The 26,485-nt window shown below is 47.0% G+C and overlaps 1 protein-coding gene and 2 pseudogenes across 3 annotated transcripts; 2 read left to right on the forward strand and 1 right to left on the reverse strand.

Annotated features, from left to right (window-relative positions):
* The window catches only part of LOC149367971 (uncharacterized), a 38,640-nt pseudogene that overhangs the window by 423 nt on the left and 11,732 nt on the right, over nucleotides 1-26,485 (forward strand).
* Nucleotides 283-16,446, reverse strand: LOC149367972 (uncharacterized). 3 transcript variants are annotated; one of them, XM_089568654.1, is made up of 6 exons: nucleotides 16,199-16,446; nucleotides 13,594-13,672; nucleotides 12,952-13,026; nucleotides 8,575-8,705; nucleotides 1,619-1,727; nucleotides 283-345 (listed from the first exon to the last, which is right to left on the reverse strand). In XM_089568654.1, the coding sequence occupies exons 1-6, from the start codon at nucleotides 16,212-16,214 to the stop codon at nucleotides 300-302; spliced, it is 456 nt and encodes a 151-aa protein (XP_089424780.1). In that variant the 5' UTR covers nucleotides 16,215-16,446; the 3' UTR covers nucleotides 283-299. The 3 variants fall into 3 exon arrangements, with proteins under 3 accessions (XP_089424780.1, XP_089424773.1, XP_089424787.1); XM_089568647.1 differs by having other exon boundaries at nucleotides 13,594-13,675; XM_089568661.1 differs by having other exon boundaries at nucleotides 283-350; nucleotides 13,594-13,675.
* LOC149367973 (uncharacterized) lies at nucleotides 14,584-15,766 on the forward strand (annotated as a pseudogene).

The raw sequence follows: 26,485 nt of genomic DNA on the forward strand, positions 1-26,485 counted from the left end.
GTAGTCTGTCTTCTGTAGTGTAGTATTTCTGTAGTCTGTCTTCTGTAGTGTAGTATTTGTGTAGTCTTTCTGTAGTGTAGTATTTCTGTAGTCTGTCTTCTGTAGTGTCGTATCTCTGTAGTCTGCCTTCTGTAGTGCATTTGTGTAGTGTGTTGTATTCCTGTAGTCATTACCAAGTACGCTTTATTTGTCAATTAATATGCGGCTACAGAGCAGCAGTCTGACTCTGAACATTTGATGCATTCCTGCAGTACAGCCAGGCATAAAAACACCTCACTTGAAGCAAATCGACTATTTATTTACATATATACAGAATTTTTCTTCAGCAGGTCTCTCTTGTTCAGACTGTCCTAGGTGAAGAAAAAGAACAGTGATGTATATAGTATGCATACACAACAAATGCATGCAAATGTTACAAAAGTCATACAGTGGAATCTTGATCATGTATTCCCCTTTCATGCAACGATCCACATTTAACATCAAATTGGCACGGGCCCGACGTAAACCCATAGGAATAATGCATTAAAGCCTCAATTATACAACTGAAGAATATGCACACGCCGCTTCATACGATGGCTGGTGGGAACCGTCCGGAATGGGAGAGACATTGGCATGCAGAGCACTTTATTGACAGAAGTGACGTCAACCAAGCTGTTTCCAGATAGAAATCAAGATGCAGACGTGCATGCAACGTGTGACCAAGTGCATCATGGCCTGTAATGACGGTTCTGCCAACGGCTCAGAATGAGTCCGTGCATGCAACCCGCATCTATCTGTGCGAGGCGGTCCGCTTGGCCCGTTTTTCCGCGCGCTTCACTTACGAAGACGTTGCGGAATAAACTGCACGTTCATACCGACATAAAGTTATTGTAGAGGCGGTAAAAAGAGTAGACATTTCTGTGATTGCTGGTGGCTAGTTCAAAAGTGCTTCTCGCTACACCTTGAGTAAAGCACAGGTTAGGCCTACAACACCAAGCAAGCGGCGTATTGTCAGCCGGCAGAACGCACATCACTGCAGAAATCGTGCCAAAGGTGGACATTGCGCTTTCTTTTTTCCTTTAAGATACGAATTCTTAGTACAGATACTGCTACCTGCTTCTGCGTAGTGACAGCGGTTTTAGAGAAAGTTTGAACAGAAAGACATGTCGCTGGCATGGCCGTATACTGTGCGCTGCACATCTCAGAAGGGTTGGAGTAGTCATATTCCTGGTGCGTCGTTCATATTTTTTCGAGATTCATCCGACATCTACTTAACGTGCAGGAACAGAGCGCTCGCCTGCCTTGTCTAAAGCCGCCTCTTCCACGCTGAAAAGCCTGGCTGCGTGCGGTCTCAGAACAGTCGCTAATGTGGTCCATAAGTGCTGTTAACAGTCTGGTTCATAAATATAATCTTCTGTGCGTCATCTGAGTAGTCGACTATCCTTCAGCAGAACTTGGGTAAAGCAGTATCTCACTATAGTAGGCAAATTCCAGTGAGATTTGCAGGTTATTCCAGTGCCTAAGTGTACCATACAGAGAGTTAGGAAATACAGTCAAGTTACGAGTTTTGTAAGCACATGAGCTTACCCAATCTATTCATGCATATAACAAGAGAATATTGGCTTGAACAGATATTTACCGCCGCAGGCCACAGCACTTCTGTGCCAGGTAGCGCGTCACCTTCTTGTGGCGCTTTTGGAGATCCTCAGCCGAGCAACCCTTCAGCTTCAAATAGTGCCAGAAGGAATCTGCACAGATGGGGTAATAAGTAATGTTAGTGTGGTTGAATATAAAAAATGAGCAGATCGAATAACGAGCATTAATACACCTAACATAGGTTGTCAGTTCGAGTCCGTGCTGCAAGAAAGGCTCTAACTTAACTATCAAGTTTATGCTGCACGACAGGCTGAATCGTATGACACCATCTGGTACATTCATGCCAAACGGTTCACCCACAAATTTTACACGAATGTCGAGACTAAGCAGCCAGACTTTAATGCCTGCCAGACAGATATACATATTGTTACGTGCTTAGCACGCACGGGGGTTTATTCACAGAGGGGATCGGTCGGAGCAGGAAGCCTACCAGCGTCCTTCAGCTCTTTCTCTTCCTTTCTCTCTGCTGGTCAGTCCTTCATCTTCTGCTTCTTCCGTCGAGGTTCTGTGGAAGCACGTGACAATATACTGATCGATACAGTTTAGTTTCGAGCTGTGGTGCTCGAGCATCACACTGCCACCTGCTATTATTTTATTCCATTATCTAACCACCTCGGCTCCCATGGCAACTACTGGGATACACTGCTGCATTGGAGGCTGCCATCTTGGGTTCTATCCGTGGAATCAGAACAACTCTGAGGCTCAAAACGCAACCAGGCTCAGAACGCAACGGAATGCTCTAAAATTACTACCTCGGGCAATAGCTCTGGGAGCAAAGCTTCACACACTGGTGCATAATATTATACTTCAGATACACCCAGCAAAGCAGTAGAGAGAAAAACCCTTTGATGAATAGCAAAATTTAGCTGGAGTTCAAAAACCCACTTGCACTCTGCATAGGTTTGGGACTTGGGGAAAAAAGAGAGGTGCAGGAAATTCCAAAGGTTTTCAAGCAATTTCAACAAAATTTCAAAAATTATACAGCCCCTGAATTTGGGATGGCATACATCAAAGTGGTGACAAATGGAGTGACAAAGTTCCTTACACAGTGTGTGCACTGATGAGGAATGAGGAGGATTTAGTGTTTATCTAGAAGATTAACAGCAAATAAAGTTTATTGCGTCTCTCTGCTGCCTATGAAAGGCTAACCGCCGAATTCAGAAGTGCGCCTCAACTCGATACTCCGTCTCCACTCTGTGGAGTGGAGAAAACAACTGCTCTTCCATTTGATGGGCAGTTAGGATTGAAGAATGCCACTCGGCATTTCTTCAGACAAGGAGCTGCTCTAGAGACCTTCTTCCAACTGCCGTCCCTCGAGGAAGCATGAACGGCAAATGAAGATGAGAATAAGGCGAAAAATTGCCTTTGGCTACAAAAAAGCATGGCATGGCTATTAAAGGGACACTGAGGAGAAATTGAAGTTGACTTGCATCGACAGAATACCAGCTCCTGATTACAAAAACGCCACTCATACAGACAACAAAGCTCTTGTAACGTAGAAAAGAGCCAGAACCAAAGTACAGGTATCGCCACCACAGGCCAAACACACAAGTACAAGCTTCATGGCGTCATAGAACAAAACAGTGTTGCTAGAACCAATAGTTCTAGCAACACTAGGACACGAGAAGCCACGAATCACTGAGGCGCAGCAAATGCATGCGCAAATCTCCTTGACGTCGCCAGATGGCGCCACGTACCCGATAGCTACGCGCGCTCCTGCAGCGCCGGGACCAATCAGCGCTTGCTCTCAGCGGTATGGGGGCTCCCGGTATTCCGCTAACGGTAACAAGGTACACGGTATGCTAAAGGCGTCTATTTGCGAGAACTTCGTTGACGACTTCGAGAACGGGATCCATTGTAACGCTGGCAAAACGCCGGTTCAAATGTAAACGTAGCGACGGCCGCAATAGCCGATAGATGCCTTCAACGTGCGGCCGGCGGTAGCTTTCTTTTCGGCTGCTGCTGGGCCGCACTGCTAGCCGCCAGAAATCACGGAGTCTGCGTTACGTCATGTGAATGTCATGTTTCACGTCACTTAGTTCTGTGTCGTCATAGCAGAATCCCAAGTTTGAATCAGAGCGGCGGGAAAAACTATTTCAACTTCGAATCCAAATTTCTTAGAAATAAATGCATCTTTCGCTGCCGGTCAAGTGGCAACAAAGCCATGAAATGCCGAACTATCGGATTTTGCTATAAAAAAATATTAATAGAGCTCTCCTCAGTGTCCCTTTAGGCGTCTGTTTTATCACGCTGCACCACCTTAAGAACACAAAGAACCTCACTGTTTATTAGCCTAGTAAAACATCTTTTGCAAGCTGCCTGACGAAAGCAACAGAGAAAAACTACCGGAAACGCTTGCACATCTGGCAACCTTTGCCACCAATGATGTAGCGTCTATGTAGGCATTTACGAATGGTGTAAAAACTGCCGTTCGTCAACTTGTGGGAGGTTTCGCTGGCCTGCAGAGGCCAGCGGCGAAGCTGAGAAGTACCAAAATGGATTTGGATTTATGGGGTTTAATGTCCCAAGTGACTCAGGCTATGAGGGATGCCATAGTGAAGGGCTCTGATAATTTCATCCACATGGGGTTCTTTCACGTGCACTGACATCGCACAGTACACAGGCTTCCAGCATTTTGTCTCCATCAGAATGCGACTGCCGCGGCCAGGATCGATCCTGTGTCTGAAGTCAACAGCTGAGCACCGCAACCCCTGAGACTGCTTCATCATCAAAATATGCATTACATAAATGACACTGCATCACAGAAAAGGACTAACAGTCATGGCCAAACTGTAGTTACAGCCAAAATTTGGCACCGTGAACCTGCTCCCCACATCCAAAAGCTTGCACTTCAGGCCAACACACAGGAATCAGATTGTCTCCCAAACCCCATGACACTGCCTGCCAAAGAAGGTGGCAGCCAATAAGTGGGCAACAAAAAAGTAAACTGTGGGTAAAAACTTGAATGTCTTGCATCACGCTACAAGGTGATGTGAAATTTCAGGAAAGGCCCCAAGAAGCACATAATTTTTTAGGTTTTCAGAGCACTATTAGCCCTTTAAATGCCAAATGTTTTCCTAAAAAACATACCAGAAATTTTAAGCAATCAATTTTTTTTGTGTACTTCATTCTTGAAGCCACTTCATTGCATACACATGGGTAGCTGCAGAGCAGTCAGCTCAATGCACCGATTGTGGTTGACAGCACTCAGACATACAGACAAGGGACACAAACAAAAAAGACGATGGCACAGGCACTGAACTTAAAACTTTTTCCAGAACTGCTGACATACTGCATAAATACCCACACCACAGGCACGAACACGCAGCGATTTATGCACTCGTGGTAACAAGAAGTGGTATGAGAAGTAGTGGAAAAACAACAAAAGCTAGAAGCAAAAACCAGAGGACACAGCACAGGATAAAACCAGAACAAGGTGAGAGAAAAATTTATAAGCAAGTCATTTTTGAAAGACTGCCAACAGTGGATAGGTTTGACCAAAAGAATATTTAAGAACTGGTCTGATAATATGGAACTAAAAAACCTTATGCACAAACACAGACCAAGCGCAGTGAAAAAAAAATGAAGGAGAAATGGCAAGAAAAACACGCCATAGAAGCAAAATGGTGATTGGGTAAGCAAACGAGAATTGAGCAACAAGCGAATGTGAAGTGTGCTAAAAATTAAAAGGATAAAAAGGGAATAAAAACGCGCATGAGCCACAAAGGTGAAGCCAACAGTTAAGATGGTTAAAAGTGGAAGATGACGTACAGTGAAGCCGAGAGATAAAATATAAAGAAGTGAAATTCAATAACCAGTATGAAGGCAAAAATCAAGGAAAAACACCAAAAGAGGGAAGTTGGCGGAAGAGGCAAGGCATGTAACACAAATGTAGAACCATGGCTAGATCAAGTACGTCCACAAAGAAAGGCAATCCTCCGAGTGAAACCAAGCGTGTTCTTTACATTCACCCCGGAACCTGAAAATATCTGCGGCTTCCACCATTGCATTGGGTCAGCTTATTACGGGGCTCTATTAACACAGTGGCTTTCTCGAACTTTGGGCAGCATGGCTTTTTTGCGTCCCATTATCAGCAGTGGACTTGCAGTTACCTAAGAGATGTATCCGATAAATCAGTGTAATGCTCTCTTAGCCTTCCATTGATGCCAATGTATACCTTGCAGCAAGAAAAAGGGATTGAGAAAGCACTTCTTGTGCATGCCACTAAGGGTTTCTGTGCAATGCGGTGCAGCCTGTTTCTTTTTTTCTTTTTCATTGACGATCCTAGAGAGGTGTTATAGGTGATTGGGGGGGGGGGGAGCAAAAAAGCATCTACTCTATCTCTCGAATTTTCTAAAGGTAAATTTCACAGAACCTTAAGAAAATCGGAGAGAAAGCAGGAGTAGACATTCCGTTTTCTGACCCCCTAGCACCTATTGCAGTTGCGGAATCCTAAATGAAAAAAAAAGACGCTGCACCACGCAGCACAGAAAACCTTTAGCGCCATGCGCGGAGGGCGTTTAATCAATCCCTTTGTCTTGCGGCAAGGTATACATTGGCATCAATGAAAGGATAAGGGAGCATAAGATTGATTTACCGGGTACATCTCTCGGTTTGGTTTGGTTTATGGGGTTTAACGTCCCAAAGCGACTAAGGCTATGAGAGACGCCGTAGTGAAGGGCTCCGGAAATTTCGACCACCTGGGGTTCTTTAACGTGCACAGACATCGCACAGTACACGGGCCTCTAGAATTTCTCCCCCAAAGAAATTCCAGCCGCCGCGGCCGGGATCGAACCCGCGTCTTTCGCGGCCAGCAGCCGAGCACCATAACCGCTGAGCCACCGCGGCGGCCATCTCTCGGGAATCTGCCAGTCGGAAAGAGCAAAAACGCAAAACTATCGCACAGAGGCAGGTGACAACACAAGGCCGTACTGACAACTGAAAATTTATTGAAGAACAGCAGTGCTTATATAGACAAGTCACGTGTGTAATCTGCAAACAATCGTAAAGGGGCAAAAAAATTCAATGGCAACCATAGAGCTGAGCAAATATGACAATCACCTGCTCAAAAACGAAACAAAACAACCGGGGGAAACACTGACAGAAACGCTAATTTTCCTGAAAAATGAACACAGTAGGCGTGCTGACACACTTATCTGGCTCCGACCTCAAGATGGCAACAGCCTCGACAATTTCTCTTTCCAACTGCTCCTTTCTTCATCCAATAATCTGTGTGCAGTTCAGTTTGGGATAGCAGTCTACAATGAGACAGTGAGTGGGACGGCAAACGCCTCCGGGTCTACTCAAGGAACACGCATACTCGTGCAAACAAATGTGTAAACATCTACCACTTTGGACGATATAAAACTGGCCACAGCTGAGGGGAATCTTGTACAACATGCCCGTTGGCGGTACTTTTTGAATGCCTCATGCCATGTGCAACGGGGGTGGTGTACACGATTCCTCTCAGCTGTGGTCGATTTTATACCGGCCAAATTGGTAGATGGTGAAACACTCCCTTGCAAGAGCATTAGCATTCCTTGGGTCGGCCCGGACGACCTTGCCTGCCTGTCCACTGTCCCAGTTGTAAAGACTGTTAACCTAAACTGAACTGCACATTATTATTGGCTGAATAAAGGCCCAGTTGGAAAGAAATTCTCAAGGCTGTTGCCATCCTGAGGTCGAAGCCAGATAGGTGGGTTAGCATGCCTTCTGTGTCCATTTTTCAGAAAGAATTAGAATTTGTTTCCCTCCCTAGGTTGTTTTTGCAACGATTGTTTGCAGATTACATGCGCAACTGATCCATATGAGCACTCATTTCTTCAATAAATGTTCAGTTGTCGTACCACCTTGTGTTTCGCCTGCCTTTGTCCCATCCTGTTTTGCGGTTTTTCTAACGATTACCAACCAACTGGCCTACAAGCACGTCCTTCTAAATCTGCAAGTCCATTGCCAAAACTGTGACCGAAAAATGCCATGCTACCCATGTTCAAAAAAGTGCCATTGTGTTAAAAAAGCACCAGAATAAGCCGAAATGACAAACTGGTGGGAGCCGCCGGGATTTTGAGGCTCGAGGATCAATGGGCAAGAACACCCTCGGAAAAAAAGATTGCCTTTCTTCAGGATCTGTTTGACCTAGCCCTGGTTTTATAAACATCTTGCATGCCTTGACTTTTCTGCCAACTCCTCTATTTTCGTGTTTTTGTTTGCTTTTATCTTTAATACTCATTGAATTTCATCTTTTGATATTTTATCTCTCTCTTGTTTTTACAGTAGCTCATCTTCCTCCTTTAGCGATGTTAATTCTTGGCTTCACCTTTGTTGCTCATGTGCATTTATTCCCCTTTTATTCTTTCAGTTTTTTAGCTCACTTCACCTTTGTAGACCAATTCTTGTTTGCTTGCCCAATCACCATTTTCTTTCCACCGCATGTTTTTTCTTGCCATTTTACTTTTATTTCACTGCCCTTGATCTGTGTTTGCATGTAGTCTTTTAGTTCCGTGTTATCAGACCAGTACTTAAAAATTTTGGTCAAACCCTTCCACTGTTTCACGTGCTGGTGGTCTTAAAAATGACTTGCTTAAGACTATTCCTTTAACCTTGTTATGGTTTCATCCTTCCCTGCTCTATAGTCTTGGTTTCTGTTTCTAGTTTGTGTTGTTTTCCCACTATTGGCCATATCACTTGTTGTTACCAAGAGTGCATAAAATTGCCACCTGTTAGCGCCTGTGTTTTGGTTATATATGCAGTGTTTCGGTGATTCTGGAATAAATCTGTAGTCAGCACCTGTGCCCTCATATTCTTTCTTTCTGACCCCAGTCTGTGTTTCTAAGCTCTGTCAAGCACAAAAGATCAGCACCAACTAGACCGACAGCTTGTCCTATTCAAGCTCAATGTGTACTTTTCAAAGAAATGCTATGGTGAAAACACTGTACTTACAGTAAAGCCTGCTTGAATGAGCGAATACCACTGGCAATTCGCAAATTCCCAGCCTGCTCCTGGTTGCTGGCTCAAGCCGCACGCAACTTTGTGGCTTGCCCGACTTCCACGCAACTCTTGGTCCCTTGAAACTGAAACATAGAGGGATGAGTGAGAGATATCAGATTTGATATTCTTGCATTGCTGCAATGACTAAGAAAAAACGATATTTTCCATAAGAACAATTATTATTTCACACTAGCTTCGCAGAGTAAACCTCGTTTATCACGACCTCGTTAACACTGACATACTGCACAGTCCCAGCCTGACTGCATCTAGTTCTATGGTGTCATATGCTTGTTAGCTATGAGCCCTTGGCCTTGCACCGGTTAATACAGACAACCTCGGAACGGGCAATCAGCTCCGAGCTTTTGAGTCATAGATACTCACAAGCTCAGTGGTCCCAGGGGTTCTAGAAATATTGGCAGGGCGACACAGTAACAAGCATTCCGCACCAGTTGCTCTCGCTTCATTGCAAAAAAACTCGCACAGCAGACCTGTCCTCCATTATGCAGTGTGAAAATAATCAAATTCAAAGCATGCACACAAAATGTGGACCTCTCTTCGAACAGAGCTTCATAAATACGGGTATAATTATTGTAATTAAACCTACCTGCAGTTTTCAATTATCCTAAAATTTTATGCAACTCAACGAGCAATAAAAAGGAATTAAAATAGCCAGCACTGTTTAAACAATATAGCTACGAAGAAATACGAGACGTATCCACTACACTCCAGTGGTTCTTTAGCTTCATGCATTATCAATCTACACTTTCTTACAGGCACATTTGCACGCGAAAATGGGTTTAACCCAATCTTGATGAATCTTTCTGGAATGCAACAATCAGAAGAAACCAGTTTTACTCAAAAACAAAGGGCCCTATACACTGCATCACAAGGCGAGCTAGGTGCACTTAAGTCTACAGCCCCTTCCAGAAGTCTCCAATTTGCCTGTCCTCTACAAGTTGCAGGATCCCTGTCCGCTGCTTGTCGAATTTTGCTATCCCGCCTTGCTAGTTCTCCCACTGCCCTTCTCAAACTCTTGGAATTCTGTTGCTCTAGCAGATCATAAGCTATTGTATTATTTTTTGTTTTAGCACTACACACTCCATGGCAACAATGCTGGATAATGTACTTTAAATAGGTTTGTAGAGCGTGCAAGTGGCTTGCAGCTTGACAAATAAGTGAGAAAAAAACGCGGAGCCTGACAAATAGGTGCGAAAAAAACGTGGGTTATTTGGAAGAAATGGGCTTGGGCAGGAGATGTAATGCAAAGGCAAGATAACCAATGGTCCTTAAGAGTGATGGAGTGGATTCCAAGAGAAGGCAAACGTAGCAGGGGGCAGCAGAAAGTTAGGCGGGCGGATGAGATTAAGAAGTTTGTGGGAATACGGTGGCCACGACTGGCAAAGGACAGTGTTAATTGGAGAGACATGGGAGAGGCCTCTGCCCTGCAGTGGGTGTTAGGCTGATGATGTGACAACCTAGTGAATTTGCCTCGCAACAACCGCTGCAGCCTGATATTTTGTAGAGCAGCACAATGGCCTTCATTTTTTGAGTGGTGAAGTATTCAGCATTTTGTTTCAACCATGAGTGTAAAGGGAAGACGTTTTATGTTGCACAAAAAGAAAGGAATTACATGCATACTGGGCTTTGGAAGAATGCCCTGTGGACATTACAAAACACTGCCATCCTTGCTTTATCTCTGCCAGGTAACAAAATTCATTATTCTCCAAATACTTTGGACAAAGACAAGCTGCCGTGCACTCATTCGAGCTCAGTGGACTTTCCCTCAAATCAATCTTCAGTAAATAATATCAGGATTAGGCAAAAGTAACTGTAGTGTATTTCAGTGAGTCAGTGCCTTTTACAGAAAGTTTTGGAAACAGAAAAGTTTATGAGCTTTGTGAGCACATGATGATTGCCCAATCTATTTGCATAGACAAATGGGAAATTTGCCTTCCTATTCAATTTATGCACATTCAAACGATATTTACCGCTGTAGGCCACATCAGTTCTGTACCAGGTAGCACATGCCAAAAAAAAGCCTCGATAGCGTAATAAGTAATGTGTGGTTTACTATAGAACTTAAAATCTAGGCCATATCTCTTGGATCTAAGCTTGACATATTTCTGCATAATACTATACTGCAGATACAAAAAGCAAAGCAATAGAGAGAGACAGAGAAAGTTTACTAATGAAATGAACAAAATACTTAGCTGGCACTTAAAATCACTGACCTGTTACTCAGCATGAGGAAGGAAATAAGAGGGAAAGACGAAGGAAAACAGGTGCAGAAAATTGTTAACGTTTAGAAAATAATAAATTTAAACAATTTTTGGAAATGATGTATCCATTACTTTACTTGGTTTTAAAGGGTTTAATGCCACAAAGCGGCGCAGGCTAAACAGGGCGCTATTGTAGAGGACTGGAAAATTCTTTAGGTGTGCTGACATCACACGGTACCTAGGCCTCTAGCATTTCGTCTCCATTGAAATGAGAATAGTACAGCTGGAATCAAAACTGGCTGGAATCGAACCTGCCTCTTCCTGGTCAGCAGCCAAGTACAATAACCACTCAGCCACCATGACGGCTCCCATTTGGGGTGACATGCATCAATGTGGTGACTGACGGGGCTGACAAAGTTCACTTCAGAGAGGGTGTGCATTGATGAGGTTATATAATTCAATTCTCCCTATGCCACATAATTAGACAGGTAAAAATTTATTATGAGCATATGCTGCCTATGGCAGGCCAAGAGATGTAAGACACAAAGCATATCTCCATAAAATGAAGGCAAGAAGAGCACAATTTCCTGCTGTGACTAACCACTCCACTATCCAAAAGGATAGCCAGCTTCTTTAAAAAATGTATGTCCTGCCTATGTCCATTTATGATTCCCGCTCAGATTTTAATTCGCATTTATTTCCAACCAACTCAGTTCTCTCCCAATCTCTTATCATTAACCCTACGATTTTCCTGAGTGGTTCAGCGCACTGTTCTCAATTTTAAGCCTTTTATAGTGTACCCCACTTTTCCCGACAGCTTAGCAAAGGCAAAGCAGTTTAAAATTTCTTTTTGAGCATACTGCAAGGTGCTGCTCGTAACTTCTGAGTGCATGCCTAAGGCAATAAACCCCTTTCTTATTCTCCCAACCATTTCTTTCAAATGCTCTATATCTGTGCATGACCTGGCCGAGGTGTATTATGTTAAGACTTCCAGTACCTTACTGCATTTCATAAAATGGCCTCTTTCCTGATTATTAAGTATTGATTTAGCTCTCATTTTCACACTGAGTACTGATGTCCTCAATCATTTGCAAGAATTCATCACTTATACTATAACTCACCACTAATACTACAATAACATGAAATCAAATATAACTGAGCGGTTCTCCATGAGTCTTCGCATTTCCTGAACCAACCCGCTGCTATGCAGAGAGGGTCACCTCATCTAGCATCATCACATCTTGTTCAGGGTATGTGGGTTGTGCAAAGTAAACAACCGTTGATTTCAGGTCACTGCAGTCAAAACTACAAAGTAGCTGGTGCAATGAAATGTTAGTTCTAAGAAGGTCTGCTCGTTTTTTTTTATGCGGGCCCAAGTGAACACAGGCTAAACTGCATGCTGTTTGATGTCAGTGCAGGATAAAGATCCCCAGGTGGCCAAAATTATTCTGCAGCCCTCTGCTACGGCACCTCTTTTCTTCTTTAACTCCCTCCTTTATCCCTTCCCTTGCATCATGGTTCAGGTGCTTATCAAGATGTGAGACAGTTACTCTGTCACTTACTTGCCTCAAAAACCAATTTTAAATTTTTCAAGGATACTTTCAAGAACGTAGAGGTACAAACTGTACAGTAAAACCACATGCTACAGCAATAAACTAGCAATACATCTGCGCTGACAGGAGCTTGCCAAGTACACTGCAAGGATGTTATGCCACGCAAGATTTGGTGTCATCATACAATGTTACTTTACTGACTGACATTTCAGTGTAAAAGCAAGAAATACCATTAAAGTATTATTGTACAGCACAACGTTTTTAAAAGATAAACGAACATTTTGGCCCTTTTAGAGGACACACATGCATAAAAGGCAACAGGTGTGGAATAGTCACTGCACCTGAAGCAGGCTCAGCTTTATAATAACAGCGCAGTGTCAAGAGCTACATGTGCGGCCATATTTCGTACAAATTTGCAGTTCATGTAATAAGCTGAGGTACTGCTGTAAAGTGCATGTAGAGTTCTGCATGCATTTTTAAACACAGCAGTGAGCCTATGTTGAAAATATTTTTCAAAACAGGCAGGTAAGGTATGCGTAACTGAAAAAGAAAATTACCATGAATGGCTTGGAGGGATGGCACAGCTGAAGGCAGGAAGCACGCATGGCCCAGCAGATGCTGGCAGCTGGCAACTGCAGATAAATACGTCCCGACCAACAGCTGTCAGTGCCAGTGACAATGTCATGAATGACAACAAAACAAACTGTCGACTGCTTCAGAAACTAAAATAAGGTATTAATATAGGAACACAAAAAGCAATGAGGTGGCCCATGACAAAATAAATAAGGAGATTGTATGTGAAACACCCATACACATTCTTTGAGTACATTTACATGACTCATAATCACAATGAAAGATGAGCTGGCTGGAATACCGCTTTATTTTTATGCATGATGAAAAGAGCCCAACTATTCGAATATAGCATGCGCAGGCTTTAGTTAATTACTATTAGGGTGCCTTGCACCAGCATCTAATGTATTCTTAAATTGAACGTAGCAACCAGTCGACCAGTTTACCTTGCATAAATGAGAAGAGAATGGAAAAGGCATGAATTCAATAGCAAGGAGCCCAATATCTCACGTCACAACTGAGCATGATACGAAAATTAGCAGTGCATTTAACAAATCTGCACACAAATAAAAACAGCAAAACATTTGTCGAGTGGCAATGGAAGCAGGGGCAAGAGAAAAAAAAGATACCGAAGAACACTGGTGAGTGTGGTGCAGGGAGGTCTGTGGGTAGGGTTCCGTGCCTGGGAACAGTTCCGAGCGCCGAGAACTGCTGCCGGCAGTCAACCAAGAATAAATAAGAGAAAGTGAAAATGAATAACAAACCATCACCAATTGCGAACGACCTGAAAGCGGGCCGCATAAGCGAGGCATACAGCAAAAAGCTTGAAATTCCAAATAAGTGTGCAGTTGCATCCCCGAGAGTTCAGTGCCCTGAAGGAGAGGAAGCATGGACGCCTACAGTTCAGGGAAGACACAAGGACGACCTAACTGACATAATATTGCCAAATTCTGTTCCAATGGGGAAGCACAGATAAAAAGTTTACAAATGACTAGTAAATCTGCGCCAGCCTTCCACATGCGATCACTGTCTTCGAAAAAATTTGCATGACGAATATTAAGAAGCACTGATCCGATTAGCACCAACACCGAGCAAAATCATCCGGCGTCTATTCGCAGTTCGCCTAGCGCGAGTGCTTCATCGCGCAGCACTGCCGCTCATAATAATCTTCTAAATAGCACAAATCCACCCGATGGGTACCAGCCGCGAGCAAAATCGCCCGTTGTCAGTTCCCTTGCCTGTTCTCAGCTGTCCAAGCAAAAGCGCTCTCGATGATGATGATGATGATGATGTCCTCGGGCTGAATGGCACATACCCGCGGCACTGATCGTCGTCTTCTACGCTGTACAAATCCATGCCAGTTGAATGTAGTAAACATTGTAGTTTTTCGCAGCGCTGCCAAGCGACCGCATAACTCTGCTGTGATCTCTGGTGGCATTTTTATTTACCACGGCACCTGAGTACTAAACGCAGACATAGACTATGAAGCAACACTTGTCACGCAGGCTATAGGCACCCTGCACCCGCCAGGCCCCGCCACCGTCGAGGCTGCGTTCAGCTCCCCCGCGCGGCCAGTTCCTCGTCCCTGTCAGGAAGGCTCGCCCCGCGACTGCGAAGGGATGGCGTCTGCTAGCGGCTGCCGCTGTTCGTAGAGGCGGGATTTTGACCTATTCATTCTTGGGGCTGAAAAATTCTTTCGAGGAGCGAACGTCAGGAAAGGAACGAAGCTTTTTGAAGCAGGCCATGTACACAATGTGAAAGAGGTGGTGTCGTGCGACGAGAGCGAAGTAGCAGCTCGGTGCATTGCGCAGACAAGCATCACTGCGCCACGGAAAACGATCAAATTAACGCTAAGAAATATTTCTATATAATGCCTGTCAGCGCTGCACTCTCACTGAGTTTTTTTTATGTAGCTATCTACCAGTAGATAGCTTGTTGCCGCGAGCTGCAGTTGCAAGGCAGGCAAATGTAAACCCGCTGCTGCCGTTGCTGTGTTTTTGGAGCGGTGTGAAACGCTCTCCAAAACGAGCCGCCCGCAAGCCTGGGGTGTTCCTGCATTTAAAAAGGCTTACCCTAAGCTTTCAAAGACGGCCAGGCGGCATAACATTGAAGGCAATTAGAAAACTCCGGTTACTGAGCGAACGACGCAAACCTGACTTCATAACATTCTCTTTTGCCGCACCTTCGGTGTGCGCACTGAAAGTCATGCGGATAACGTCAAACTGTTTGATTTGGATTCTGCAAAAAAGTAGTATCCCAGCTAATTCATGCAGGATTCTTGCCGAAAGCTTGTGCTCAAGAAGCGGAATTTCATTTCAAGCTTTGTTTAATTTGAAGTGTCCTGAATATTCGACATTTAGATATATGTTTATTGTAGAAAAGTATCACCCAGTCCTTCAGATGTGGAGCAAATATTTATCAGGAACATGTTGCCATTGCCCTTTAAAACGTGCCTTTAACTGTCGAAAAAGACGCTGGACGACAAGGCGCAGTGGAAGCGAGCAAGGATTCCGCGCATAACTGGAACTAAGGTAAACGATTCTTTACTGCGCAAAATTTGGGCTCCTTCAGGTGCGACTGCGGGCGAGTTTCGGCGTGGCTTTTTAAGCTTACATATTGTTGACAGCCAAGTCAGTGACCGGAAATCGTGGGTGCAAGAAGAGGGAAGGGTTCCCAGAGAGCCATTAGCATTCCTCCGAGTCTGCTGAATTTGCCATGACTCAAAAACCTGTCTAGGAGGTAATGCACGAGTCAAGCAAACGTATTCCGCACGGGTTTGACCGTTGTTTGACCAGAAACCGCGCGCGCGTGTTACCCGTCGCGAAGGGTGGGCCGTCTCCCAATGTCGCGCTGGAAATCCATAAAATCTTGTCCGAGGCGAATTTATATATGTATTATTGCATCCTACAACACAGCAATGTGTCCTGCTGTTGTTATGTGCCATTTTGTGCTCGAGAAGGAGGCGTACAACTGCTTCGCGACAGCGCGCGCAACACAGCGGGAGCTGTCGGACTGCTCCCGCCTTTCTGACAGGGACGCGCGCGCCGCCGCTAGTGGCGCGCGCGTCGCGCTTGAGTTAGATGCGCAGGGTGCCTATACGCCCGTTCTTTTGTGGCAACGCATTATAGCTGAGGCAACCGCACGTAGAGTTCCTCCACTGCCATCCCTACATAGCCGCACACTAATAACGCGTGTGAATACAGATCAGAATACAGAAGCGTTGACGGGACTCACCGATCATGCAGCTCATCCAGGCTTAGTAAAACAGCGCCGTCGTCTTCATTGCCTTTCCAGATGACAAGACGTCGTAGCGCTGCCTTTCTTCATGGCTTTGCCCGTCCAAACTCACCGATGTTGACTGGGCGTAATACTCGTCGTTGGCTTCCAAAACACACTTCTGTTCTTCACACATGTCCGCCGCACAAGCACTCAAACAATGCCATGAAAAGCCAAATAACACAAAACGTGGAGCAACGCACCCACTGCCATGGCGCCGGCGGAAGCGGCTTTGCCCTTGTTTTTGCGTCGTTGAAAAACTGCAACTCAAAAATGCGCTTTTTTACTACTAATATTTAAATTATGTTGAGAACAAAAATATCTTATTTTTTAATTTATTTTTTTATTAAGTGCGAACACTAAAGCGCTTTTAAATACTTTTGTTGACATGACGTTTGTGGAAGCTGCGATCCTGTGATCACATCACCCAGGGTGCCCCGGTTGTCCTAGCAGACGACGGAGCAGACGACGGCGCAGACGACGCTGTTGACGGAACGAAATTTCGTTTGCTGCCAGCTAAAATCTCTTAATTGCGGTAAAAAGGGCAAAGAAATGCACCGTATCTCAAGCTGGTGCATATCAAGGATATGTTGGACGTGAGCGGTAGGACTGAGAGCAGCTGCGATGCATTACTTTGACTGACGCGGGCATGCTCGACGGAGATTTACATGAAACTGAGAGCTTAACTGTGACCCGTACAAGCGGATTTCTTTGATATCAACTGCTTTACGAAACTACGCCGATAGTTGCTTCACACTTTAGCTGATACGCAACAGCGGCTCGCACTCGCCGCATCTTGTTCGCGTGTACTTTCACAATTGAGCAAGAGCCCACATGGAAGCCGATAGAAGCAACTGTGTTTTCGAGATCAGATTGTTCCGAGAAATACGAGCAGCTTGTTTTAGCACGCACTCGAATTGTAGTTCTCAGCCAGTGCGTCACGAGCGGTGACGATGGCGTCGATGACGAGCGTAAGAATCACCTTAAGGCGGCCGCAACGAAGCCGGTATCCCAAGCGTATGTGCGCTAAAAGTTGTTTACCTGTGCTGCAAACGTGGGCTCAGTCGCAGTCCAGCCGCTAGCTGCTCAGTTTTCCAGCCTTGCGAGCCCAAGTCGCAAGCTGCTGAGCATTGAGGGAGCCGAGCTTTCAGCAATGACACTGCCCGCGAGCGTGCCGAGCGACGAAGTTTGCGCTGCTCTCTGGATGTCGTATTCGTCGCTAAGCCTAGCAGGTTTCATATCTGTTGTGTGGCGCCCTCTTGGGTCGACACACAATTCACTTAGCTGATTTGTAAATCTGGTCTAACAACAATGACTTTGTTTGCTGTGTGAATAAAACCGTGGGGAACGGGCGCAAGCCCGCTTTTGTTCCGCTCGGAACCGAGTCGTGTCCTTCAGCGGCCCGTTGCGGGCCTTGCCGGGGTGTTCATGCAACACCACATTTTGGCGACGAGGATGGGATCACAGTAAGTGACGTTTGTACGCTTGCCCCGACTGACGTACCATTTGCTTCGACTGGCCCTGTGTTTTGCTGCCCCGCTCCACCTTCTCCTGCAACTTTAGAGACTTTGCGTCAGCATGGCGTCAGGCCTCGCTCCCGCGCCGTTTTTGTCTGCGCCCGGTTCGCCTGCAGTGCCGTGGAAGCGTTGGTTCAAACTTTTTGAGGCGTACCTCCTGTCGGCCGGTGGTAGCGACTGGGCACCGGAGCGGAAAGCGGCACTCCTTCTCACGCTGCTCGGAGCAGAGGGACAGCGCCAGCATTTCAACAATGAAGAAACTAGGCAAGCGTCCGCAGTCGCCGGCATAACGTCTGAAGCACTTCCGCAGACGCCGCTTGAGCCTGCCATGGAAGCGACGACCACAGACGAATACACACAGTTAGTCGGGAGCTTGGACCTGCTGTTTGCAGACACAACGAATTTCATCGTTGAGAGACACCGTTTTTTCCGGAGACTTCAACTGCCCGGTGAGCCATTTACCCAGTATGTAGCGGCAGTTAAACAACTTGCGTTGACGTGCGAATTTGGCTCGGCGTTCGACGAGTGCGTCCGAGATCAGATCATCGAAGGCGTCTCAAACCCAACGTTGCGCGAACGTTTTCTGAACGCTGGCCGAACGCTTACGCTGGCCAAGGCAGAAGAAATTGGCAAAGCTTTAGAAGCCGTACAGCAAGCAAATGCAGCTTATGAGGGAACGCCGGTTTATCGCGTCGACGAACCTGTAACGGAAAATCCGACGATCGAACAGGGATGCATTCGTCAAGCAACTTCAGGTTTTCGAACGCCCGCTCGTGCTCGTGAGCAAGAAGGCGGATGGCGCAGTTATACAGCGTCGGGTTTCCACCGTGGCGTCCCCGGAACCGACGAAGGAGGTAGAAGCAGCCAAGATGGAAGAAGGCGCCCGGAGTTCGAGCGAGAAAGCCAGGAAGGGGGTCGTCAACTGTATTGCTATCGTTGTGGCTCTCCGAAACATAATGCAAACGCAAGAAACTGTCCAGCCCGCAATCGTCGTTGCAACAATTGTAGGAAAATTGGACACTTCGCTCTAGTCTGTCGCTCGCAGCATCAGTCCGCGACACTTCGCGCGTCGCAGGCGCCGGCCTCTACCGTGGAGGAAGTACACATCCTGAATTCTCCGCATATTCTGGGCATAGAATTGCCACAAAATAAGAAAGAGATAATAGCTACCGTAACGTTTAAAGGAAACCCAGTTCCTCTACTTGTCGACACTGGGGCTGCCGTTTCTCTTGTCAACAATGCTGATTTTCGGAAATATTTTGCACGCTTCTACACTCTGTCGTCGTCAACCCTGGCTCTCCGGGACTACTCCGGCAAGTTGATTCCCACACTGGGCACCTTCGAAGCTGACATACAGTACAACGATACTCAAGCATCGGTAACTTTTCATGTCACTCGACAAGGATCTTCGTTGCTGGGCCTTGACGCCATTCAGAAACTGCACATCAACGTGATGGGGTCAACCCTCACTTGTCTCCAAGCCACTTGTCATTCGTGCGAGGTTCCGGAGAACACACCACCAGGATTTGAAGCCTTGTTTTCGAGTGAGCTCGGTTTTGTCAAGGACTACGTCCATCAAATCAACCGCCGACCAGATGTTCCTCCCGTCAGTGCGAAGCTGAGACGCCTTCCGCTAGCACTGCGACAACAAGTCTCCGACGAGCTCGCGCGCCTGGAGCGCGAGGACATCATCGAACGCGTCGACGCATCGGAGTGGGTGTCTCCGCTGGTCGTCGTGAAAAAGAAGGATGGCTCCCTTCGCCTGTGTGTGGACTTGCGGCAGCCCAACAAAGCTATTGTCGTCGACGGCGACCCACTTCCGCACACGGAGGAACTCTTGCAGTTGCTCGCAGGAGCTACGTGGTTCTCAAAGCTGGACTTGGCTTCAGCATACCATCAAGTGGGACTCACGGAAACAAGTCGTGAGTTGACAACGTTCATATCCCATGAAGGACTATTTAGGTTTAAAAGAGTCTGTTTTGGTTTAGCTTCTGCTCCGGCTACATTTCAAAAGCTTATGTCACACGTGTTGAAAGGCTGTACGGGCGTAGTGTGCTATTTGGATGACATTTTGGTGTGGGGACGGACCAAGGCGGAGCACGATCGCAACTTGAAGGAAGTGCTGTCTCGCATTCCCACAACAGGAATGAAATTGAATCAGAAATGTGTTTTTGCAGTAAGGGAACTCACATTCTTGGGGCACAACCTGTCGGCCCAGGGTATTTCTCCCATGGAATCGAAAATCAAAGCTATAGTTAATGCACCTTCCCCTACGAACGTCAAGTCGCTGCAATCATTCCTAGGTCTAGCTGGCTACTACGCCAAGTTCCTGCATCATTATGCAGATTTAGTGGAACCGTTGCGGAAAATGCTCCGACAAGGTCAATCATTTGAATGGACGGTGGAAGCTCAGAATAGTTTTGATCAAGTTAAGGCACGTTTGGCATGCAAACCTGTTGTGCAAATGTTCAACCCGGAATTACCTGTCGTAGTCACCACTGACGCCTCAGACGTTGGCTTAGGAGCTGTACTACAGCAGAAAGAAGGGTCGCACCTTCATACAATTGCTTTTGCGTCACGCGCTCTGTCGCCGGCTGAGAGAAAATACTCAGTTGGTGAACGTGAGGCACTAGCCTGTTTGTTTGCTTGCGAAAAGTGGCATGTATATCTGTGGGGTAGACGTTTTACACTCAGAACCGACCATCAGGCATTGGTTGCTTTGCTTTCCGCCGGCGATTCGGGTCGCCGACCACTACGCATCTCTCGTTGGACAGCTCGGTTGCTGAATTACAATTTCCAAATAGAGTACTGCAAGGGCACACAAAATTATGTGGCAGACGCCTTGTCCAGGCTGCCCGTCGCAGAAAATTCTGACAATCAGGAGGAAGAAATCGTTTCTCTGGTAACACCAGTAGTCGACAAGGCAACTGTACAAAATGCAGCAGCTTCTGACGTTACCCTGCAAAAGGTCATCAGTCAGCTCAGCAAGGGCTGGTTGCACAAGAAGGCTCTGTCAGTTGATCTTGTGCCATTCTTTCACATCCAAGAGGAATTATCCTTTGTAGATGGTCTACTAATGCGAGCAGATCGCGTGGTAATTCCTGAAGTACTTCGTCCCACTTTCCTACAGTTGGCCCATGAATCACATCCGGGCATAGTCCGCACAAAAGAACTGCTAAGAGAACGCTACTGGTGGCCACAGCTTGATAGACAGGTAGAGGAATGCATCAAACACTGTCTCATATGTCAAGCAGCTGACAAGTCAGCTAAGCCATCCTTCACACCCCTCCAGCCAGTTCCCTGGCCGGACCGCCCCTGGCAGAAGCTAGCCATGGACATTGTGGGGCCTTTGAACATTCCGCCGAGTCCAACGTATGCCATAACGTTAATGGATTATTATTCCAGATGGCCTGAAGTCTACTTCACTCCTTCAGTAACATCCCAGGATGTCATTGACTTTCTGATCTCTGTTTTTAGCAGGGAGGGTTTTCCAGACTCGATAGTTACAGATAATGGGCCACAATTTGTTTCGAGACAATTCAAAGACTTTCTAAAAGAGAGAGGCATACAACATTTGCGGTCATCAAATTACTACCCTCAAGCAAATGGTCTTATTGAAAGATTCAACAGAGTTTTGAAGGAGACCATTCAAATAGCTCAACTCCAAGGAGAACCCGTTAAACAAGCTGTCCTGCAACATCTGGGATGGTACCGGCTCACACCCCACTCAATTACGGGCGTGTCACCTGCAGTCCTACTGCACGGCCGGCAACCGCGCTCGAAACTCGACATGAGCTGTACTTCCTTTCATAATTCGCAGCAAAGCACCTGGAACTTGCCTCAAACTTCCGCTACAGCAACGTCTCCAGAACACACATCTTCGGAGCAAACACAGGTGCGACAAAGGGTTGAAAATAAGCAACAGCAAATGAAATACTACGTTGATAGACGTAGGGCGCAAAGCCAACGGCCGTGCAAATCGGTGACACAGTGAAGGTGCGGTCATTCAGAACAGGTCCATCCAAATACATTGGACCTTTCAAAGTCCAGCGACAGGTTGGTCCAAGCACTTTCTTACTGAGTGATGGTAAGGTCTGGAATGCTTCTAAACTGGTCCGGGTACTGCCGGCCCCAGAAAATATTCCAAGCCCGCCAAGCATAGATTATTCCTATGCAGGCTTAGCACACGCTGCTGATAATGCAATGGCAGCAACTCGAAACAAGCTTCTAGCTGAAACAAGTGCCGAAATGTCCGAAAATGTGTCGCCTCCTGTTGCAGATACCCTGGATAACACTTCGCGCAACGAGGGGGGGAAGGAATATAGGCCGTCAAAGTCAGCCGAAAGTGGCCGCACCACTGCGCACGAATCCACAGAGGACAGCAGTTGTAGTTTTCCGGAGCAAAGCGACCCAGGGACTTCCAGTTCGCACAGCCGCGGGCGCCCAGTGCGTCAGCGGAAACCACCTTTCTGGGCCGTAGACTACCAGATGTAGTTCTGGAGCGAAGGGTAGCACACCTGTTTTTCTTGGCCTGTAGTCGCGACTGAGCTGTCCGTGGCCAGTGGGCCAGTCATGGAGACTTTATAAAGCGGGTAATGAATGAATACTCCTGTATCGCTGTGATCTTTACTAACTTTGCTTTCTTTGCAAGTTCCTCATGTTTTCGCATTCAGCGCACAATGATGTTGTGATAGGTTGTGTATAATGATGAATCTACTTGTGTGTTCTCTGTTACGGTGGATGTACAAATCTAGTGTTGTTTCTGGGTGAGATTGATCGTATGTCGTGCCCATAGTCACTGTATAATGTGTGTGCTTTCTTTTGCCATGTGTAATGACTGCTGAAATGAGACATTTTTGTGCCTTGAACACGTCATAACAGAAATAGCACAGCCATAAAATCGGATAGTTTCTGTTTGATGACCATTGTATAATGTTTGCTGTCTCGTGGCACATGTTAAGAGAGCAGTATTTTTCGCAATAGCTTAACATTATTTCCTAGGGGGAGACGATGTTGTGTGGCGCCCTCTTGGGTCGACACACAATTCACTTAGCTGATTTGTAAATCTGGTCTAACAACAATGACTTTGTTTGCTGTGTGAATAAAACCGTGGGGAACGGGCGCAAGCCCGCTTTTGTTCCGCTCGGAACCGAGTCGTGTCCTTCAGCGGCCCGTTGCGGGCCTTGCCGGGGTGTTCATGCAACACCACAATATCGATGCCAGAGCTGAGAGTGCTTTCGAACTGGCTAGCGCTGAGGTGCTACTCTCTTCACTGTACGTTGTACTGTGAACCACGTCTCGTAGTGAAATAAAGATATGCGCGGTTTCCGCGCTAACGGTGACGTCGAGGACGAGTTTAATAAACGCCGTAAGGCAGCAGATATTCGATGCATATATGTGTGCTAAATTTGTTCACCTATGCTGCAAACGTGAGAATAAAGTCTCGCTCAGTCGCAGGACAGAAGCTCGCTGCTCGATTTTCCAGCCTTGCCTGCTCAGTTCGCGAGCTCCTGAGCCAATCATTGAGCGAGCCGAGCTTTCGGCAACGACGCCGCCCGCGCGCGCGCCGGCCGACGAACTGCGCGCTGCTCTCTAGCTACCCTTGTCGTCGCTAACCTTAGCCGATTGCACATCGACGCCTAAGCTGAGTGCGATTCGGAACTGGCTAGCACTGAGGTGCTACCCTCGACACCGTTTTACTGTGAGCCCCGCGTCATAGTGAAATAAGCTCGGTTTCCGCGACCCCTTCAGGAGCGGAGCTAGCAGAGGCCAGGCGAGCTGCAATGGGCAGCAGAAGCGGCTGTGGGAGAAAATTTGTTTTGCTGTTATCGCTTCTACCAACATCTCGATATTGGCTAACGATACTCTATCCCAGAGCTTAGTATATGGACGTGAACAAACAATACCAGTGAATTTTTCTGACGCCGGCATCCAGGAGGGCAGGCCGCGGTCCGGAGAAGAGCGCCCTTACGCTTGCATGGCAGTGGCGCACGTCAAAACCACCCCGACATTCTACTCTTCGCTCAGGTTGTTGTAGCACACTGTTAATAGCGAGGGACAAGAACACTTTAGTGTACCGAGCGTGAGGGACCAGAACACTCTAGAGGACGAAGCGCGAGGGCGCAGGAGACTGAACCAAAGCGCGCGATCGACTGACGTCTGTCCCAAGACTTCTCATTTCACGTGAGAATCAAACGAGCAGGCGAGCTGCAGGTCACTCTTGTAGGAGTGAGGAAGTGTCGTGGAGCTGCTGTCCGATCGCAAGCGGCTGCTGGTCGCATGCCCTTTGCTATTGCAAGTCTGAAGGGGCATTAAACGCACGTTTTCAGTAGGGAGTCACAGAGTTCGCGCGAGTTAATTAAGCCCCTTGGTCACGGAGGGGGAGCCCGGAACAAATACATCCTCATGGGGAAGTCACTCACTGACCGAATTCTTGCGGCGCGACTTCATGTCGCAGAACTCGCCACCCAATCCTTGGCGCCGCGGGGTAGCGCCACGTCGACTGACAAATATTCGGGTTCTTGCTCCTCCGGGAAATTACAGTGAAGGCGCGACGCAACGGTCCACGCGCGCGCCCTTTCTAGGCGTAGAAAGAGGTTTTTTTTTTTCTAATGCCAACAAAAATACAAAGCAAAACTGCTGAACTCAATGCTCTGATCAGTCAAGCACATGCGCAGTGACGCAGCACTGAGCACGTCAATAAGGCAGTAAGAAAGCCGACACTCGACCGCCGCGCAGGACGATGAAATATGTCGACCATTTGCGCAAGAACTCAGCCTCACTCATTGACAGTGCGTTCACGCATGCTTGCTCAAAGAGGCGCGTGCGGAGGCGCTGCAACATTGGAAACATTGCTCTTTGCGGACGCCCATTTAAGGAAGCCGCTCCACGCTGCCGCCAAAAAACGAACATGCCGACACACAAGAGCATATTTGTGAACAGTTCGCGTGAACTAGTGCGCGCTTCGAGGCGGGTTAAAAACATCCGTGACACTAGTACCCAAAAGGTGCGCGCCACTACACAGTCGAACATTGCGTGCCACGTTTCTAAAAGACCGCATGGCGGGCATAGGGCGGGCATCGCCCTTTCTAGGCGTCCGTGTTCAAACACGCTCAAGGCTGTACTGGCTGCGTATGCTGTTCTCTATATTTAGCGAGATGGTTGTGTCACTGTCATGAAATTTTCAGTGGAAGCAATGAACGAAGTCGTAAAAAAATATATATTTTCTTTCATATTTTATGATGATCTAGCAGCATGCGCGGCTAAAAACTGAAACGTGGAAACTTGAAATGGGAGTCGCCTTGATCATTTATACAGGCAACAGGTCATGCATGCGTAACATACATGCTGCCTTTGTGATAGCAGGACGATTACTGCGAGTAATCTTCCAGCTTCTTCGCCATCAGGTTACTCTCATTACGTGTCGTTAAGCGACGCGTATATGTGACCTTAGCCTTTTCTACGCATGTGGTAGTGGGTACAGTATGTTACACTGCTAGACGCACAGGTCACAGCAGCCACGAGGACACTGACCTTCGGTAGCGCCATTCGTCATGCTCGCGCCGACTGGAATGAAGACGCTCGCGTCGCTCGCAGCATGCCACTACTGCAAGCACTGCCTTATTCAAAGGCACCGCTAGCATTCTCGCTGGGCCGCCGCGGTGGCTCAGTGGCTATGGTGCTCGGCTGCTGTCCCGAAAGACGCGGGTTCGATACCGGCCGCGGCGGTTGAATTTCTTTGGAGAAGAAATTCGAGGCCCGTGTACTGTGCGATGTCAGTGCACGTTAAAGAACCCCAGGCGGTCGAAATTTGCGGAGCCCTCCACTACGGCGTCTCTCATAGCCTGAGTCGCTTTGGGACGTTAAACCCCATAAACCAAACCAAAACCATTCTCGCTGGTGCATATGCTTTCTCTTGAGCATGGTCTTCTTTCGCTCACACTGTCATGTGCGAACTGAAGGGAAGATAGACTGCGAGCGGCGCCTCTCCTCCCCGCCAATTTTCGTGCGGCCGGTAGCTAGGTCTAGGGAAGCGAGTTGCAAACTCGAGTCGCGTTTGTGAATTAACACTTCATTTAATTCCCTCGAAGATCGTCGCCAATCGAACAAAGCAACTCGCATCATCTTCGTGGCTCGCCAAAGTGGAAGCGATTTAAAACGAAATTGGTGAATGTCCGTCTATCACTATCACACGATGGCGCTACAGAATTTCGAGATTTCTGTAGAAAACCACGATTACCATCAACTGCAATCTGTAACACGACACTTGCCTCCACAGATATTTGTCCCAAGACAGAACCCACGACAGGTATCTGTCGCAAGACAGACCCACGACAGGTATCTGTCGCAAGACAGATACCTGGACAGGCTGTAGTGTCGCGCGACTGAACCCGCGACAGGCAACTCTGTCGAGGCACGCAGGCCCTGTCGCGCGGCACGCCTCTCTCTGTCGCACGACAGCACCTGCGACAGAAACCTGTCGCGCGACAAATCCTGTGACAGGCACCTTCTGCGCACTACAAAATACAGAAATGATTACTGTCGTGCGACAGAATCCACTACAAACACCTTTGTCGCGCGAAAGAGCCCACGACACGAGTCCCTGTCGCACGACACAATGCACTAAAAGAGAGCTTGTCGCGCGACACAAAATTTTGTCGCGCGACAGATACGCGACAGAAATTTCTGTCGTGCGTTTTGATCGGGCGCTCATTTGATATGGAAGTTT

The sequence above is a fragment of the Amblyomma mixtum genome, chromosome 1 (genome assembly GCF_055824585.1).
Source record: "Amblyomma mixtum isolate Tamu chromosome 1, ASM5582458v1, whole genome shotgun sequence".
NCBI lineage: Eukaryota > Metazoa > Arthropoda > Arachnida > Ixodida > Ixodidae > Amblyomma > Amblyomma mixtum.

Excerpts from the sequence above, each read along its gene's own strand:
- LOC149367972 (XM_089568647.1), bottom strand. Across the intron at positions 13,027-13,593 it reads ACACTCACCAGTGTTCTTCG|TTGCCAGCTGCCAGCATCTG; the intron begins GTATCTTTTTTT and ends ATTTATCTGCAG. Across the intron at positions 8,706-12,951 it reads ATCCCTCCAAGCCATTCATG|TTTCAAGGGACCAAGAGTTG; the intron begins GTAATTTTCTTT and ends TCTATGTTTCAG.